At 36.8% G+C, this 20751-nt stretch overlaps 1 protein-coding gene across 1 annotated transcript; it reads left to right on the top strand.

Moving 5' to 3' along the window:
- Positions 1–4113: 4113 nt before the first annotated feature.
- LOC113469479 (dentin sialophosphoprotein-like) lies at positions 4114–7774 on the top strand. Its single transcript, XM_026827234.1, has 2 exons — positions 4114–6875; positions 7401–7774. The coding sequence occupies exons 1-2, from the start codon at positions 4114–4116 to the stop codon at positions 7690–7692; spliced, it is 3054 nt and encodes a 1017-aa protein (XP_026683035.1). The 3' UTR covers positions 7693–7774.
- The last annotated feature ends 12977 nt before the right edge of the window (positions 7775–20751 follow it).

Here is a 20751-nt window from a genome sequence, read left to right on the forward strand (position 1 = left end):
AGTCGAAAACTGACCAAAGTTCTGAAGTAGAAGACTCATACCTCGGTAGGAAAGAAAACTGGTTTCATCTGAAGTCCAAACCAAAAGACAATAATTATGCATTCGTGGCTCATCGTATGTTTGACAGGTCAATTGAAGCATGTTTTCAAGCACATAACCATGCTAGGTCAAACCCGTACAGGACTAGCAAGAAGTTCTAGATATTGTAGAAAGAAAACTGGTTTCATCTGAAGTCCAAGCCAAAAGACAATAATTATGCATTCGTGGCTCATCGTATCTTTGACAGGTCAATTGAAGCATGTTTTCAAGCACATAACCATGCTAGGTCAAACCCGTACAGGACTAGCAAGAAGTTCTAGATATTGTCAACAAAGAATAACATCATCTTCAAGCTGTTCATCCGAGATCTAAAACAAACTCTCATAAGTAGTGAGGAACATACTCATTTGGATAACAGCTCAATATCTGTAATAAAGGCCATTATTGGACTTATTAAGTAACTTAGCTGACATCAGTAAATTAAAATGTGTGTGTATGTGTGTGTGATGGATGGGTGGTGTGTGTCTGTGTGTGCATGCAATACATCAGTTATTGCTTGATCTTATTTTGATTCGTTCAAATAGATCTAGCTCAATATCTGTAATAAAGGCCATTATTGGACTTATTAAGTAACTTAGCCGACATCAGTAAATTAAAATGAATTTCATGTAACATAGTTAAAAAATAATTTAGCGTCATGAGTTTTGCATTAAACACAGAAAATTTTGATGCATTCAAAATTTATATAAAAAAAAAATGAATTTCATGTAACATAGTTAAAAAATAATTTAGCGTCATGAGTTTTGCATTAAACACAGAAAATTTTGATGCATTCAAAATTCGCAAAAATATACATAGAAGAAACTCATGCCTTTTTTCGTGATTGTGATGCAACATTAATATCAGTTTAGACCTTTAGACTGATCATTTTGTCCGTAATTACTATGCAACCTAATTGGTCATGTAAGGTTCCATACCAAAATCAAAGTTATCTCATTTTACGTCACCATTTGGTTAATCATTGGATACGTGGAAAGCCAATATTACTTATATCACTTGTGGATACATCCTTCAGAACAAATGGAGAAAGTATTGATTCTCCAATAAAAGGTGACAAAAATGTATCACACCTTAGAGATGACACCAGTGAAAGTAAAATTCAAAAGAAATCTTTACAAAGTGGCAAAGTACATGCAAACTTTTTTAGGTGTACCTGTTTTGTTTTTTCCTTTCTGACTGCCACAAAATCTACATTCTCTGTAAATGTCAGTCTTCAATTCGGCTTTTTTTTTGACCAGTGGTAATTCCATTTCTGCTATATTTGCTTGACTTCATTCTGCTTATTGGGTTCCTTTTGTGAACTACAACGCCTTGAATTCTGATTTGTTGATTAACTTTCGTGGTCCTGACCCATAAGGCACCTACATACATATCTTAGCACCCCTTTAGAAATCCCATCTCAACATCTGTGTTTCAGGATTTGGCCAAGTGGGTCGTGCATGCATGACGATGTCTTCCATGAACCATTATCCTATTGAATGATTTTATACCACGTTCTACATCAACACATAGATAAAATGATATCTAATATGTAGTGGTACCTGTTCTGTTCATCGGTCAACTGTTAGGAACTAGGAAACAAGGAATAAATATACATCAATAACGGAAATTAGGTTCCACTCATGGAGAACCTACACGGGCTAAGCCTAAACATGTGAGACTTCAGACAGTGTTAATCTTTCCATTTTTTTTTTTTTTTTTCAATGTCAGACGGAGTACAGACCACTTGTCGATCTTGATAATTACTATTTTGACTCTCATCAATCACCTATCACTTATCCAACAAAATCATAAATGAATAAGTACCTAGTCCACAGATTAACACATGTACCTAGGCATTGATAACTTATCATTTGCGAATTCCATTGTTTTTGATAACATCACTATCTCTGAGGCAAATGGAATTTTTTCCCATAGATTTTCTACTTACTAATGCAACTGAGACAGTATCTAAGAATACTTTATTTAGCCTGAAAAAAGAGATAACTACGAAGATGTGAATAATTTTTATCTAATATCCACACTACAAAAAAAATTACTTACTCTTTTGAAATACAAGGGAAATCGGCTCAGTAATAGGAAAGTCAGTCAAAGGTTGTGCGTACAATCTTTACCAAGATTACTTACTTATTTTTTAAATTTCCCCTTGTCTATTATTTTCTTTATTCCAGAGATTTTGGCACATAGGAGGGAATTCCAAACATGAAAAACAAGAAAAAGTTAGTCTGTGTGATTCACACCTAGTTGAAGTAGAAGTTGAGGCGTTTGACCTCTTCTCTCAATGTTGAAATCATGCTGCAGAGATATGCAGCAAAAAAACGCATCCAGAACCATAATAACAATAGAACAGAATGATAGATATGAGATTTCAACTTGCTTTCAGAAGAAGAGACATGAGAAGTAGAAACAAAGGTAGCACTGGACTTTCGTCCAGTTTCCACAATGTCATTGGATTCATCGACTTGCTTTCAGAAGAAGAGACATGAGAAGTAGAAACAAAGGTAGCACTGGACTTTCGTCCAGTTTCCACAATGTCATTGGATTCATAACTATCGGCATTTTGTCCCTTGGTAACGACTGAAGATTCAGTTACATTTGGTTCTCCAGTTTTTACATTCCATCTCTCCTTATGGATATCATCCTTAGATTGAACAAGTTTACCACCTACTATTCTGGTTTTCTGTTGTTGTTCTAGTGAACCTGATGTATTGATTTCACCACTTTGTTCTGATAATTTATTGAGAGTTTGGACGGTTTCAGTGGAAGAAGTCTGGATTTTGGATGATGTAGAAATAGTTTGAGATTGACTGGTGATGTTTTTGTCAGAAGACTCTGTCTGCTGTAACGTCTCAACATTACTGCTGTCACTGATCTGACCTGGTTAGCTTGGATAACGTTCGTGTAACAAGGAGGTAAGACCTCCTTGTTACAGTTCCCCCATTGAAAAAAATAAGAAGGGCAGAAATTGTGTAGGCGTTTAGTATAAGCTGACCATTAATATTATTCATAATACTTACCCATGGATCTGACTTCTGAAAGAAGACCATGATATTTGGGCCACCCTGAATACATTGACTCATCGTTCATCGCAAGCACTAGGTTATGGCCATCGTCCATGGTAGTCTGATACGCCCTGTAACAAACCATTGTTATCGTGTAGGTGTCAACACATTAGTTTAATATCTTCTCAGTCTGGCTACTATGTATTCTGGATAGGGAAGGTGACTTCCTTAAACTCATTATACTCCTAGGTTAATATGTACAATTTTTTATTTTTACCTCAGCAGAAACAATAGTCCCCCCACTATGACCAATGACCATTAAGAAGAATAAAACGATCGAAGATTTTGATAAATAAGCATGTTCAATAAATTGATTTGTTATGCGAATATGCGTCAGTTGTTTATGTGCTTTCAAATGAATCTACAATACCTACATATTGTATAAATGTAGAAATAGCATGAACTTTGATTTTCTACCGCGGATTAATGTGTTTTGCTCGGTAGATAACCATATCAAATGCCTATTATTACCATGGTACCTTTATCATAACAGGTACATTTGATTTATTTCATAATATCAAAAGATTCGACTACATACATTTCAAGTTTAAGGAAGAAGTCTAAAATTGCATCTCTTACTAAAGAATGAACAAAAACAATGCCGATGAAAAGTTATTTTTAAAAGTTTTAGTCATTCCATGACTGAGATTAGTGTCGCGGATTTATATGGGGACTACATACATTTCAAATTTAAGGAAAAAGTCTAAAATTGCATCTCTTTCTATAGAATGAACAAAAACAATGCCGATGAAAAGTTATTTTTAAAAGTTTTAGTCATTCCATGACTGAGATTAGTGTCGCGGATTTATATGGTAAGAACTAAAAACCAGTCCGATACGTAGGCTAACCAAGCGAGATAGAGTAGGAGTTGGAGAAGGAGTGATGTTGGGTACTGAGATTCTATTATCGCGCGAAGTTGTTAGTTATGAAAAGACACGCGTACTGAACTATCATGCCGCCTGTTGGTCAGCAAGCTATTGCTACGCGCAATACTAATAAAAAATCGTCTGCCGGTACCGAAGTTAGTTCGAGTGAAACGCGAAAAATCGAAACGATCGTTACTAAACAAACCGAATCGCAACCTAACATTTCGTACGTTGTAACCGAACCGAAAGAAAGTGGAGTGAAAACTAAGAAATCTAAAAAATCTAAAGGATCAACTAAAATCGTAAGCGGTAAAATAATAAAAACTCAGTCCAGCTCTTCCATCGCTACGGAAGATGGTGACACTAAAGTTAAAATCGTGGAACTTAATCCGGATGAGCAACTTGGTGTAACAAGTGATAACTATGGAGTTGGTGGAATTTCGGATTCAAACACTGAAACCTACACGGTGGAACATTCGCACAGCGACTCAGCAACAAAGGATGTCAGCAAGAAGACAGAGACTGTGAAAATGATTGGTGGAAAAATCAAGAAATTTTTCTCTGGTGATAAATCAGACATCACGGAGAGTTCTCACAAAATAGACGACAAAACTTTGAAGAAAGTGTCTAATGTGGTGTCCAGTGATCATAGTATCATCAAGTCTGAATCGCGAAGTTCATTTAAGGAAACAAAGGCAGCATCCATGTCCAGTAAGAAAACAACCGGGACAAAGGTCATCAAGACATCTACAACAACTATCATAGGACCTGACGGTAAAGAAATAACAACGGTCACTGTATCTGACCCTGAGATTACTCAAAGTGTGACTTCCACTGAGAAAAACTCTGTCGTAGTGGCAGAGGGTGAACTTGTCCAGTCCAGAGATGGAAACAAAACTGACTACAAAATGAATTCTGCGGTAAGTAGTTACAGTGATAATATTGTTTCTAAAGATGGGCACACTAAAGCTGACATTACAGCGGCTTTCATCACCAATGAAGCAAAGAGCACATTAGCCGGTATAGAGAACAAGCCCCAACCAACTGAAATAAAAGCAAAGAGTCCATCGGACGGCATTGAGAGTAGTGAAATAACAACAAGTTCTACTTCTAATGTTTCCGATAACACAATTCATGATTCGTTTGGTAGCCAAGCTGTAGATAGCGTAAAGATGATTGGTGGAAAACTTGTGAAAATGTTTGGAAAATCTGGAGACTCAAAGTCTAAGCACAAGAAGAAATCACAGATCAGTGACAGCAGTAATGTTGAGACGTTACAGCAGACAGAGTCTTCTGACAAAAACATCACCAGTCAATCTGAAACTATTTCTACATCATCCAAAATCCAGACTTCTTCCACTGAAACCGTCCAAACTCTCAATAAATTATCAGAACAAAGTGGTGAAATCAATACATCAGGTTCACTAGAACAACAACAGAAAACCAGAATAGTAGGTGGTAAACTTGTTCAATCTAAGGATGATATCCATAAGGAGAGATGGAATGTAAAAACTGGAGAACCAAATGTAACTGAATCTTCAGTCGTTACCAAGGGACAAAATGCCGATAGTTATGAATCCAATGACATTGTGGAAACTGGACGAAAGTCCAGTGCTACCTTTGTTTCTACTTCTCATGTCTCTTCTTCTGAAAGCAAGTCGGAATCTTTCAAAACGGACTCTCAAGGTAATTCCAAGACCTTATACCTGGACGACAAGGATATTTCAGGTTCAACGGAAGAAAAACAAAACACCAGAATAGTAGGTGGTAAACTTATTAAATCTAAGGATGACATCCACAAGGAGAGATGGAATGTGAAAACTGGCAAACCCAATGTCGCTGAATCTTCAATCGTTACCACGGGACAAAATGTCGATAGTTATGAGTCCAATGATCTTGTGGAAACAGGAAGAAAATCCAGTTCTACGTTTGTGTCCAGTTCTCATGTTTCTTCTTCTGAAACTAAGTCAGAATCTTTCAAAACAGACTCACGAGACAATGCCAAAACCTTATATCTGGATGATAAGGATTCTTCAGATTCAATTGAAAGAAAAGAGAACACCAGAATAGTAGGTGGTAAACTTATCAAATCTAAGGATGACATCCACAAGGAGAGATGGAATGTGAAAACTGGTAAACCCGACTTTTCGGAAACCTCAGTCCTTAGTAATGGAGGCAAAGTTGATAATTACGAGTCCGTTGATATTATGGAGACTGACGGAAAATCCAGTTCGAAATTTGTATCTACATCTCATTTATCTTCTTCCAAAACTGTAGCTGAGTCTTCCAAAACAGATGATACATCTAGCACATTGGAACGCAAACAGAACACTAGAATAGTAGGTGGTAAACTTATTAAATCTAAGGATGATTTCCCCAAGGAGAGATCGAATATAAAAACTGATGTATCTATTAGTTCAGTCATCACTGATGAAGGAAAAACTGACAATTATGAATCCCGTGAGACCATGGACACTGACGGAGTATCCAGTTCAAAATTTGTGTCTAAAACTCACAAGACTTCTTCTGCAACGACATCAGGTTCTCCTTTTGAACCAGATGTAAATACACAAGATCGTTCAAGAACACTGTATACAACCGATAAAAATGTCTCAAAAATTGAGAGCAATATTCACCAAGGCGAACAAATCATAACTAAAGGAGATAATGGACCCTTTACAACATCGACAACTCGTACATCTAAACACTCAGAGACGACTATAATTGATGATGGCGGAAAACCTCGAACTAATAAGTTTGAATCTAGTGAGACTATTAGGACAGATGAAAGTTCTAAATTTTCAGCAACATCACATGACAGTTCATCTGCCAATGTAATATTGGATACATCTTCGCAGAAATAAATGGAGGAAAAGAAACAGCTCAGAGAAGAAAGGTTGAAGAGGAAAGATAAATGAAGGGAGTTGATATAAAGAGGGAAGGAAGAGACAAGATAAAACCGGAGGGAAAAGAATGGCGTAGAAAAAGAAAGAAGGGGAAGAGAGATTAAACTAAGGGGAAAGGACAGGAAGAAGCAAAAGGATAACGACAGAGAAAGTGAAAGGAGAGAGATAAAAAGATAATTAAAAAAGGATTATGTCGTTAAAGGATGAGAAAGGGAGGGAGGGAGAGAGACTAAAAGATAATATATGTTGTACATACGTACATACGACTACGTAACAACACCCTATTTTTCTGATTCCGTGTTCAATTTTACAATGTTTTTTTTTTCTTACATTTTGTCTGCACCGTCTCTAGGTATCATGTAACTCTGAAACTGAAAAGGTTGCGTGACATGTACATAACAAGTCTTCACCGATTGGCTATTGGCTATTTGGGTCTGATAAAATCCATGTTTGGTCAACGCGGATACATCCTTCAGAACAAATGGAGAAAGTATTGATTCTACAATAAAAGGTGACAAAAATGTATCACACCTTAGAGATGACACCAGTGAAAGTAAAATTCAAAAGAAATCATTACAAAGTGGCAAAGTTACATCTACTGTAACTTCGGATAAAACATCGTTTGTCGAAAATGAGAAGTTGGCCAATGCAAGAAACAACATTGGTCAACGGTTTGAAGCCAGCATCAGAGTCGTGGCCAAATACAGAAGACTAGTCCGTGTATCTCCCCCCGGTGCTGGAATCATAAAATTATACTGAAAGTGTTCTAAATTTATGCAATCTATAGCTACAGATATAGTGATGGAGGCTGATATTGAGAGAATATGTAGACGTACCAAACCATACATGTACAATTGTACATATGTCATTAATGTGATATTGAGAGAATTGAGGCTGATGGAGGCTGATATTGAGAGGCCGATATTGAGAGAATATGTAGACGTACCAAACCATACATGTATGTCATTAATAGTACCACAAATACTCGTGTACATACAGACTTATTTAGTGACAGGTTAGACTGAGTCCAACATAACAAGGAGGAAGGGCTATGCATATTTAGTATTAGTCCTTCCTATGGTACCTGAGATACAGGGATGGGATTTCTCAATTTTAGCCTAAACAAGCCATTGGTATTGAAGAAGAAGGAGTTTTCAACCTTGTAATGACAATGGATGAATCCCAGATCTATGATGGCTAATACATAGCTTGCGGTTCTGTAGGTAATGATGAATGGAAAGGAGCATTAGCAGCCAGGCAGAATACTAGAATAGTACAAAAGTTCAAATGTGTCCAATCTGAACCAATATGAAGTTGGAACAACCTACACCAAGTTAAATTACTATACGTTATTTTACAACGCAACGTATGGAATTTTGGAATTTAAACTTTGCTCAACGTTGTATCTGATGACTAATGACTGTTTTTTGCAGGTATTTCAGCGTACAACGTTGTTATAGTCACACGATGTTTGGTGTAGATTTATCATGTTACTGATAAATATCCTCATAACGTACTCTGAACCCCTAACGAGCCTAATGACTTAATGAGCCAAAATGTCGATAGGGAAGGTGACTTCCTTAAACTCATCATACTCCTAGATTAATAGGTACATTTTTTTATTTTTACCTCAGCAGGAACAATAGTCCCCCCACTATGACCAATGACCATTCAGAAGAATAAAACGATCGAAGATTTTGATAAATAAGCATGTTCAATAAATTGATTTGTTATGCGAATATGCGTCAGTTGTTTATGTGCCTCATACCTCATATCCACAGATATGATGAGTTCTCATCAACCAGTGTGCACCTGTCCTCCTGAAGAACATTTTACATCAATTACATCAAGCGACTTCACAGATAATGTCATGAGCCGAACATTTGTAATGGATGATCACCGTGGTCTTTTTGAAAGAGATGACAAAACATCAAGAGGAGTGACTACCATGAAAGATGAAACCGATTTGACGAGAAAACTCATTTCAAACACAAATATATTTGATGAATCAAATGTTTTTGATGAGAGGACAACATTGAAAAGCTTCACTGATGACAAAATTTTCACTGATCATGACATCAATAAGTCTAGTAGAACTTTGGTACGCCAGGACACATTTGATAAGTCTGATGATACCAGAAACATTCGAGACTTGAACATCGTTTCGGATGTAAGATCTTCAAAAGATGTCACATCATCTACTGTGAATTCTGTTACCGAAAATTATGTTACTTCCACGACGACAAATGTTCGGATGATTGGAGGAAAAATTGTGAAGGAAAATGTTACTGTCACACGAAAAAGTTCTCCTTCTCCAGATAGAAGGACCCCGATCAAAAAGTCAGATAGGTCTCCTACACCTACCAGAAGAACAGACAAATCCCCGATTAAAAAGGTAGAAAGATCTCCAAGTAGAGAACGAACCCAGCCAAGGAAGGGTAAATCACCCGACTCAACCATCGTACCTTATGGTCAAACTCCAAAACCGGATAAAATAACAGAAAGAGGAATACGAATGGTGGCTGGGAAAATAATGAAAGTCGAGCAATATGCTGCTGCCGAGCACACGTCCAATGAGTTCACCAACATCCAGGAAAATATTATAGTTCAATCAAACGTGAATATTGTGCAGTCCACGTCATCTCAAGATATTAATGTACTCGACGTTACTAATGTAAGAAACGTCACAAGCGAAAGGATCAAAGAAGACAGCCAAAAGAGGATCACTGCCCAAGATCACAGAGAGAAAATTTCAGTGCACGAAGCCATCGAAGAAAGTTCTACAACAATCGACAAGAAATCTACAACTTCAGAGAAAACTACAAAGAAGATCAAAGACCGCAAGGACAAGAAAACCGAAATCATCAAGGAGCAATGTATCTGTGAGATATGTACATGCGGGTAAGTTTCTCAGTTCCTTCTATTTTTTTAAGAATAATCCAGGAGTACAGCGAGCGTAATTGAAAAACTTCCGTAAACTTAAATTAAAGTCAACACTTCCCTGGAAAGTTCCTGCCATCAACTTATAAACTAGGATGTCACAATGTGGAAATGGATTTTTTTTCCTCTAAAGAGATTTTTCCTAAGAAACAAACAGGTGCCTGCAAGTGAAGCACACCCTTTATACTGACAATTGCTACAGTATTCTACGAGGAGTTGTGTATCTACTGGGTACTTCCATTTTATGACCTGGTCAAAGTCATTAAAGCTTCTGACCTTGCTCTTCTTTGCGGGAGCAGTAAAAACTCATTAGTGGACATGGACAATATAATGACGATCGATATGAAATGTGTGATAATGACCTTATATTTGTGCGCTTTTTGTACTCAAAATAGAAACAATACAAAGTTTACGAAGATATTTCCTTCCTATCGACTCGTAGAAATTGACTGAAATAAAGTTTATGTTTATAGTTTGGATGTGTTTTAAGCGTTGTCGGTCGACACGAAGGAATTACTGTCATGAGTGTTCCTCGTAAATGTTCAGTATAATCAGGACAAATAAGATAGATAGCAACAGGACAGACAGGGGTTGTAAGCTTGCAAGTTGTAATTTAAAACAGGAACTTAGACTCAATCCATGACAAGATCTGATTGATGCCCTCAGAGATCAGAATCATATCGAGAACAATAATTAAACTTCATCCATTGTTTGAAATTTCATATGTATCATTCTGTTCTATTGTTATTATGGTTCTGGATGCGTTTTTTTGCTGTATATCTCTGCAGCAGCATCATCTACTACAACCAATACTTTGTGCAATATCCCGCTAGTTTCTGAACAAATTCTCAACATATCTATCATTCTGTTCTATTGTTATTATGGTTCTGGATGCGTTTTTTTGCTGCATATCTCTGCAGCAGCAGCAGCATTATCTACTACAACACAACCAATACTTTGTGCAATATCCCGCTAGTTTCTGAACAAATTCTCAAGTCAGGTATAAGGCATAATCTTGATTTCAACATTGAGAGAAGAGGTCAAACGCCTCAACTTCTACTTCAACTAGGTGTGAATCACACAGACTAACTTTTTCTTGTTTTTCATGTTTGGAATTCCCTCCTATGTGCCAAAATCTCTGGAATAAAGAAAATAATAGACAAGGGGAAATTTAAAAAATAAGTAAGTAATCTTGGTAAAGATTGTACGCACAACCTTTGACTGACTTTCCTATTACTGAGCCGATTTCCCTTGTATTTCAAAAGAGTAAGTAATTTTTTTTGTAGTGTGGATATTAGATAAAAATTATTCACATCTTCGTAGTTATCTCTTTTTTCAGGCTAAATAAAGTATTCTTAGATACTGTCTCAGTTGCATTAGTAAGTAGAAAATCTATGGGAAAAAATTCCATTTGCCTCAGAGATAGTGATGTTATCAAAAACAATGGAATTCGCAAATGATAAGTTATCAATGCCTAGGTACATGTGTTAATCTGTGGACTAGGTACTTATTCATTTATGATTTTGTTGGATAAGTGATAGGTGATTGATGAGAGTCAAAATAGTAATTATCAAGATCGACAAGTGGTCTGTACTCCGTCTGACATTGAAAAAAAAGGAAAGATTATTTGTCTGAAGTCTCACATGTTTAGGCTTAGCCCGTGTAGGTTCTCCATGAGTGGAACCTAATTTCCGTTATTGATGTATATTTATTCCTTGTTTCCTAGTTCCTAACAGTTGACCGATGAACAGAACAGGTACCACTACATATTAGATATCATTTTATCTATGTGTTGATGTAGAACGTGGTATAAAATCATTCAATAGGATAATGGTTCATTATTCAATAGAGATAACCTCCAGTTTTCACATAAGACTGACATTTACAGAGAATGTAGATTTTGTGGCAGTCAGAAAGGAAAAAACAAAACAGGTACACCTAAAAAAGTTTGCATGTAAAATATGTGAGAGGATGTGAACTTTCAGAGCTTTCCTTCTAAGCTCTCAGTTTTGTCAGGTACAAAGGGACTAACCTATCAATTAGCCTGGTGCCATGTCTTTCCCGGAAGTTTAAATATTTCAGGCGGTTAGGAGGGGCAGAAATAAATGGAGGAAAAGAAACAGCTCAGAGAAGAAAGGTTGAAGAGGAAAGATAAATGAAGGGAGTTGATATAAAGAGGGAAGGAAGAGACAAGATAAAACCGGAGGGAAAAGAATGGCGTAGAAAAAGAAAGAAGGGGAAGAGAGATTAAACTAAGGGGAAAGGACAGGAAGAAGCAAAAGGATAACGACAGAGAAAGTGAAAGGAGAGAGATAAAAAGATAATTAAAAAAGGATTATGTCGTTAAAGGATGAGAAAGGGAGGGAGGGAGAGAGACTAAAAGATAATATATGTTGTACATACGTACATACGACTACGTAACAACACCCTATTTTTCTGATTCCGTGTTCAATTTTACAATGTTTTTTTTCTTACATTTTGTCTGCACCGTCTCTAGGTATCATGTAACTCTGGAACTGAAAAGGTTGCGTGATATGTACATAACAAGTCTTCACCGATTGGCTATTGGCTATTTGGGTCTGATAAAATCCATGTTTGGTCAACGGTTTGAAGCCAGCATCAGAGTCGTGGCCAAATACAGAAGACTAGTCCGTGTATCTCCCCCCGGTGCTGGAATCATAAAATTATACTGAAAGTGTTCTAAATTTATGCAATCTATAGCTACAGATATAGTGATGGAGGCTGATATTGAGAGAATATGTAGACGTACCAAACCATACATGTACAATTGTACATATGTCATTAATAGTACCACAAATACTCGTGTACATACAGACTTATTTAGTGACAGGTTAGACTGAGTCCAACATAACAAAGAGGAAGGGCTATGCATATTTAGTATTAGTCCTTCTTATGGTACCTGAGATACAGGGATAGGATTTCTCAATTTTAGCCTAAACAAGCCATTGGTATTGAAGAAGAAGGAGTTTTCAACCTTGTAATGACAATGGATGAATCCCAGATCTATGATGGCTAATACATAGCTTGCGGTTCTGTAGGTAATGATGAATGGAAAGGAGCATTAGCAGCCAGGCAGAATACTAGAATAGTACAAAAGTTCAAATGTGTCCAATCTGAACCAATATGAAGTTGGAACAACCTACACCAAGTTAAATTACTATACGTTATTTTACAACGCAACGTATGGAATTTTGGAATTTAAACTTTGCTCAACGTTGTATCTGATGACTAATGACTGTTTTTTGCAGGTATTTCAGCGTACAACGTTGTTATAGTCACATGGAATTTAAACTTTGCTCAACGTTGTATCTGATGACTAATGACTGTTTTTTGCAGGTATTTCAGCGTACAACGTTGTTATAGTCACACGATGTTTGGTGTAGATTTATCATGTTACTGATAAATATCCTCATAACGTACTCTGAACCCCTAACGAGCCTAATGACTTAATGAGCCAAAATGTAACCTTGATGTTCGAGACAGACAAAAATCTTTTGTCTTTCCTCTCTTATTATCTCCTTCGTCATAATATTGTGAACCACCTGGTTAAATTCATTAACCACATCACTGAACCATCATATCAATCTTGGAATGGTCAAACAAATTATAAAAGAAAACACTACACTCGATAAAGGCATATACATATTGGATAGCCAACAAACCGCAGCATGTGAATATGAGCTCACCAGATCGGTACTTGATGTCGGTGCCAATCATCATTTTGGTCAGTTTGACATCCCAGCAGGACCAATTTTTCAAACTGACCTAGGATAGGAGGATAGGACCGATTAATTTGTCTCAATGAAGATCAAGTGGGGTGATGGGATGTCGCGATCATTACTCAACGTTATGAGACCGTCATGTGGGAGGACATTGTGAACATTGGACCATCTTTATTAATCATCTCCTACATGATCTTGAATCAGATGAACTGAGTGTGCTCTCTTGAATTAGGCATGACGTAGCTTTGCTAAAACAATGGCGTAGGCATATGTAGATTTTTCCAGGGGTTTCAGGTTTCCTTTTCCAAAATAACGGGGAATTTGTAAACGGTTTAACAAGAATGTAAGCTGGGATGGGTGAAGTTTGGATATACGAGTATACTTACATACCTCGAAATGATTAAAAACTCATTTTGGTTTCAAAAGGAATTATCAAATGAAGGACAATCTTTATAAATTTGTTGACCATTATGCAATGTGAACATTGGACCATCTTTATTAATCATCTCCTACATGATCTTAAATCAGATGAACTGAGTGTACTCTCTTGAATTAGGCATGACGTAGCTTTGGACAATTGCTAAAACACTGGCGTAGTCATATGTAGATTTTTTCCAGGGATTTCAGTTTCCCTTTTCCAAAATAACGGGGAATTTGTAAACGGTTTAACTAGAATGTAAGCTGAAATGGGTGAAGTTTGGATATACGAGTATACTTACCTCGAAATGATTAAAAACTCATTTTGGTTTCAAAAGGAATTATCAAATGAAGGACAATCTTTATAAATTTGTTGACCATTATGCAATACTTGGGTATTTGAATTCGTTGAAGACTGTCAAGTATTCCTCCGTCAGAAAATTTTACATAGTATAATGTATGAATAATTCACTGGATATTTCCTCTTCTACATAGTTCTCACTATGAGAGATTCATGAATATGATAATGATCTATAATCTCATACTGATGCTCATGTAGATAATTTTTGGCTAATCGATCTAACCTTCGAATACGCAACAGAGAAAAACGCCTTGAGTTTTGAACAAAAATGAGCGAGATCCAAGTTCGAAATTATGTACCTACATATTAATATTTTCTTCTCTATTCCCTTGCTTAGATACTCGTATTTAGTATTTACAGTTTAAACAGGTTTTTTTAGCCCGTCCTTCCTTTATTATTACGATAGTAATAAAAAAAGGTATAGTGGACGGGCTATTGTATTCGCTTCGGTGTCGTCAGTCTGTCTGTCTGTCCCCACAGAAGGACTTATCCAAACCTGGTCGACCTATATATAAAATTAAAGGTCTTTTTTATCAGGAATACGAAAGTGGTGGTGCAAATTTTGTCCAGAAAACCAAAAAAATGGTTTTTGGTGGATTTTTTTCACATTTTTTCACACAAATGAGCTCTGATCTTGAAATTTGTCGCGACGACCTATGAACTCAAACGAGGAAGTTTTAGATAACACTTCAGTCGATAATTTAAGGCCGATTTTAGCGTCACTTGAGTTAAGCTACGCCGAAAAAGGCCAATAAATGGATGGGTGACTTAAACACTCTATTGGGAATAAAGGGAGAACGGGCTCTAGTCTTGACTTTAAATCATTACATGAAAGTAAAATCAAAAAATCAAATCAAGAATAATAATAAACTGAATATTAAACAAATTAGGTAGGTACATAGGTATAGGTACTGATTTTCTCTAATCACGAATCTCTAATCGAATAAACTAGGGGCTAAAAAAATCCCGGAGGAACGGGCCCAGCTTGTTTTTTTTTTTTTTTTTTTTTTTTTTTCGAGACAAAAGTATTTCAAGTTAATTATAAACGTGAAAATCAGAATCCACCTGCGTTAAATGCCAGAGGCTACCAGAAAATACGTCTAAAGTACACCTGAATTTTTTCGCATGTCTCTATTTAAAGCTTCAGTATTACCTGAGGGGTGTTCGACTACACTGTTCACAAAATTGACTGTAGCTCGCAGCTTCAAAACAAAACAAATTTGAGGTCAAAAAACTGTTTATCAAAATGGGATGAAATTTTGGACAAGTGGGTGTTAATGTGACGAATAAAAGCTTTTGTAACATACATATGGACAAACTTACGTGGTCAAAAGCCTACAGTTTTTTTAGGGATTTCAAACCCGAGGCTAGACACCTATAAATTCACAGTGCCCCGTCAAATAGCCCAATTTTGAAAACTGAATATCTCAGGCTGTTTGTCGTAAACAAACGTCATTGGGATCAGCGAATTGGTCGATTTTTGCAGTTTTTATTCCGGTAACTTTTTCAGACTTACCTGGTCATGTACCGCTCTTCCTTGAAGTACTCCGTGGTTCTTCCCTTTTTGAAGATCATGTCCATCATATGATGGCCATTTCCTTTGATACACTTGTTCAGTCTATCGCCAAGGCTCTGCTATATTTTCTGCAGCAGTTCTGGAGGAATGTGGGGTACCTTAAAGCAAAGGTGAAAACTCTCAATAAAAAGGGCAGTAGAGTATTGGATTTCCCTTAACATAGGGTGACTTGCACTGACCCGAGTACCCGACCGTTTAAGGTTTAATGGGAATCGGGTTTTATTGGGACCCGTCAACTAAGCATACATATCTCTCAAGCTCAAGTGCTAACTAATAATAAAAAAAGCATACGTTGTTTCAACTTCCGTGAAGGAAATTTTGGGAAAGAGAACTTATATGAGAACTTATGGGCGCCACACTTTAAATACCTCTATTACGAAGAATTAAAATTCTAACCGCTAGAATCTTTAGGGTTTTCTTGCTCAGATTGCGGTGTTTGGTCTCAGAGCCAAATCGGCTGTAAGATGTGGTTTATCGCGTTAGGTCATGACTATTAATACTCAAACCAGTTGTAGCTGTTGTTAGTTTCAGGCAAATTTGCAATCGAGTCTCTGCGAGAGGCAAAATTATATACACACCTAGAGAACTTGAAGCCTTGTGTAGAGGCCTAGTACTCGTATGCTATCATCACTATGCCTTGCTCTATCTTCATTCAACAACTATTATATTGGCGGAAGATATACAAATATACATATACAAAATAAGTGAAGTAGGTAATGGGATATGAACGTCAGAAAAACGAGTTTCTAATACTGCATTTTGTAATACTGCAAGTATAGGTGGTAGGGGGGTAAAATTCTTCTAGTCTAGTCTAGTATCATAATTAGCCCTCATTAGTTTAAGAAGAATTATGCTTGAGAGAGATTAAGATCTAGAAAAAAATGCTACCAATATGAAGCAAATTCCATCTGCCGGTAATGGAAGAAAAACGTTTACTTTTACTAACAGAAACAACATGGTCATTATCGGCGGATATCAGGCCCTTGGTCACTCCATTGGATTAAACCAGTTGGAATGGTTGAGATTTCACGTACTCTAAAATAACACATACAACAAGATTACCGATTTTTACCCACAGAAACAATTTGGATGTAGAAATCATTAACACTCGCATGGAGGTCTCTCGGCATGGGAGAAAATGTGAGAGGTTTGTCACCTCTAGGAAGTTCAATACACCGACATAATAGGTATTATACCTCGCCTAGTACATGATGCACTGTAGTAAGTATTACCTAGAATACTGCTAGTGCAGAAATATATCTGATAAGTGCATACTATGCACTGTAGTAAGTATTACCTAGAATACTGCTAGTGCAGAAATATATCTGATAAGTGCATACTATTATACATTCTATTACGATGTGCATCAGATGAGGAAGACATCGTCATGCATGCACGACCCACTTGGCCAAATCCTGAAACACAGATGTTGAGATGGGATTTCTAAAGGGGTGCTAAGATATGTATGTAGGATGGATATGCATGACGGAACCCAAATTTTTATAATAATGTTGGAAAAAATTCCGTCCGTCCTTTACACTGATGGATCTGTTTCTTCCTCTTTTCACGAGAAAATGGATCGATCGATTTTGTAGTCAAAGAATTTTATCTGAACTGAACCTTGCAATCCGATAGCAATATCAAAACAGCTAGGTTTTTATTAACCCCCATCAACATTCCTCTACGAGTGTCATTTTTCTTCGTCCAATCACAGGTGAAGTGTTGGTATTTTTTGCTGTTAATGCAAGTACGAGTACATATTCCAGTCATTTTATTTTCGCACTAGGTATGTCATTAGGCTGACCGGGACACACCTTAGCGTACTCAAGTCATTATAAACATCAATTCAAACAATGCTAGCTGTAAATTCGCCCACTCTGATAGCATCATAACGACCATAACACGTTTTGTTCGGATGACGTAGAGTTTTTCACAGGAAAGTCGGTAATTGTCCGGTGGTGGTGTGAGTTGGTGGATATGCATAAAGGAACCCAAATTTTTATAATAATGTTGGAAAAAATTCCGTGCATCATAACGACCATAACACGTTTTGTTCGGATGACGTAGAGTTTTTCACAGGAAAGTCGGTAATTGTCCGGTGGTGGTGTGAGTTGTCATTAAAAACATCAATTCAAACAATGCTAGCTGTAAATTCGCCCACTCTGATAGCATCATAGCGACCATAACACGTTTTGTTCGGATGACGTATAGTTTTTCACAGGAAAGTCGGTAATTGTCCGGTGGTGGTGTGAGTTGTCGGTCATAATAGTCATCAGATATCTCGAAATTAATACCTAAATCTGCCTTGGTCGTGTTATCTTACAGTGTGAGACTCGGAATACCCTAAGCAAAGCCTACTAGATGTTACCTACGCTAGATAATTTAACTCACTGCAATACATGCAAACCCACTGCAAATATCGTCGCATTTGAACATTTGACGTCGCATTTGAACATTTGACGTCGCATTTGAACATTTGACGTCGTATTTGAACATAGTCAAGCTCGAAAAAAATCCATTTACTTAAAGAGCCTAGATGTTACGCTAGCTAATTCAACTGACTGCAGTACATGCAAACCCACTGCAAATATCCGACAATTGTCTACTGTGACGCATTTGAACATAGTCAAGCTCGAAAAAATCCATTTAAAACGACCAATAAATCCAACGACAACCCTTAGTGACGTTTGGACATAGGAAAAACTTATAAATTAAGCTCGATTCGTACAGCGAGTTTACTTAAAACGACCAATAAATCCAACGACAACCCTTAGTGACGTTTGGACATAGGAAAAACTTATAAATTAAGCTCGATTCGTACAGCGAGCTTACATTTTGTCTGCACCGTCTCTAGGTATCATGTAACTCTGGAACTGAAAAGGTTGCGTGATATGTACATAACAAGTCTTCACCGATTGGCTATTGGCTATTTGGGTCTGATAAAATCCATGTTTGGTCAACGAATTACCCACTAGTCAAAAAAAAAAAGCCGAATTTTGTGCGAACTCACTGAAATAAGAGCTTCACAGCAAAACTTCGCTGAACAAGGTAGCTTCAAAACTATTGAGTATCGAATGAATGGCTTTTACAGGTGCTACGAGTGTAGAATATCTCGGTGCCTAATCAATGAGAAATCACTGAGCTGTTAATCAAATGTACTTAATGTTCCATGATACAATACATGATGTGTAACATGAGATAATAAATCCGATATTTAACACATTGATAAATGAAATGGGAGAGGTGTAATATATGTGACTCGAGTGGAATATGAATTAGGAATGAGTCAATGAGTCAAATTTTATTGACAGCACGTACTAATTGACTGCAGACAGACATGAATACATATCTAGACGTACTGTCTATTGGAGCAATATGAATATCGATCATGTAGGTATTATGCAAAAAAAAAAAAAAAGGAAAAAACAAAACAGGTACACCTAAAAAAGTTTGCATGTAAATATGTAAGAGGATGTGAACTTTCAGAGCTTTCCTTCTAAGCTCTCAGTTTTGTCAGGTACAAAGGGACTATCCTATCAATTAGCCTGGTGCCATGTCTTTCCCGGAAGTTTAAATATTTCAGGCGGTTAGGAGGGGCAGAAATAAATGGAGGAAAAGAAGTCGACACGACACAACGTTCGAGCGTTCAACACAAGAGACATTCTAGATAAAATTCGGGTGATCGTTCATAAACAAAGTATGATTTATCAACAGTCATACGTGTTTATGACTCTAGCTCTAAACTATTGAGAAATTGAGAACCAACCCAATAATCAAAAGTACCTACATATCGGATTGATCATGAAGTGCTGAAAACAGCACTCTCACAATTCACATACGAGACCTTCTATAAGAGACGAATTACTGAAAACTGAAATCATCAAGGAGCAATGTATCTGTGAGATATGTACATGCGGGTAAGTTTTTCAGTTCCTTCTATTTTTTTAAGAATAATCCAGGAATTAATAAAATGCTCTTTCTTTATGCAAAATTGATGAGTAGTACCTACATATCATCGACACGACACAACGTTCGAGCGTTCGACACAAGAGACATTCTAGATAAAATTCGGGTGATCGTTCATAACAAACAAAGTATGATTTATCAACAGTCATACGTGTTTATGACTCTAGCTCTAAACTATTGAGAAATTGAGAACCAACCCAATAATCAAATTCCTTTTTCTCGGAATCCATCAATTTTTTATGGTTTACTTGTAGGTGCTTTACTGTACCGCCTAATAAATTATGCATATGGATTTTGGTATTGTACAGATTGTGCTAGCTACAGGTAGTTCTCTTTATTGCATTTAGATCACTATGTAGACTTGTAGAGCCTACACCACATAAAGCCTACAAGGTCATACATACATAATTATTTTAACAACCGACCTATGTATAAAATGGCCAATAAGATAGGTAAAACTACACAATCAAGTACCTCTACCTACTTTTATCATCATTAAAACAGGCTATAAAGTTTAGCGCCTTCTCGAAGCCATGCTTCTCTGTCGACCGCAAATTTAATAGGTAAAACTACACAATCACGTACCTCTACCTACTTTTATCATCATTAAAACAGGCTATAAAGTTTAGCGCCTTCTCGAAGCCATGCTTCTCTGTCGACCGCAAATTTCTTCATAACTTTTTGCTAAACAGTCTTTACATCCAAGAAATATCCATAAAGTGAGAAGGTTGGTGTCTGCCAATGCCAAGTCCTATAATGTTCATAATTGAATTATGCTGTAGTGCAGGTGCAAGGAAATATCGCCAGCGGAATGC

This window comes from Diaphorina citri, unplaced genomic scaffold, assembly GCF_000475195.1.
Source record: "Diaphorina citri unplaced genomic scaffold, Diaci psyllid genome assembly version 1.1 scaffold1100, whole genome shotgun sequence".
NCBI lineage: Eukaryota > Metazoa > Arthropoda > Insecta > Hemiptera > Psyllidae > Diaphorina > Diaphorina citri.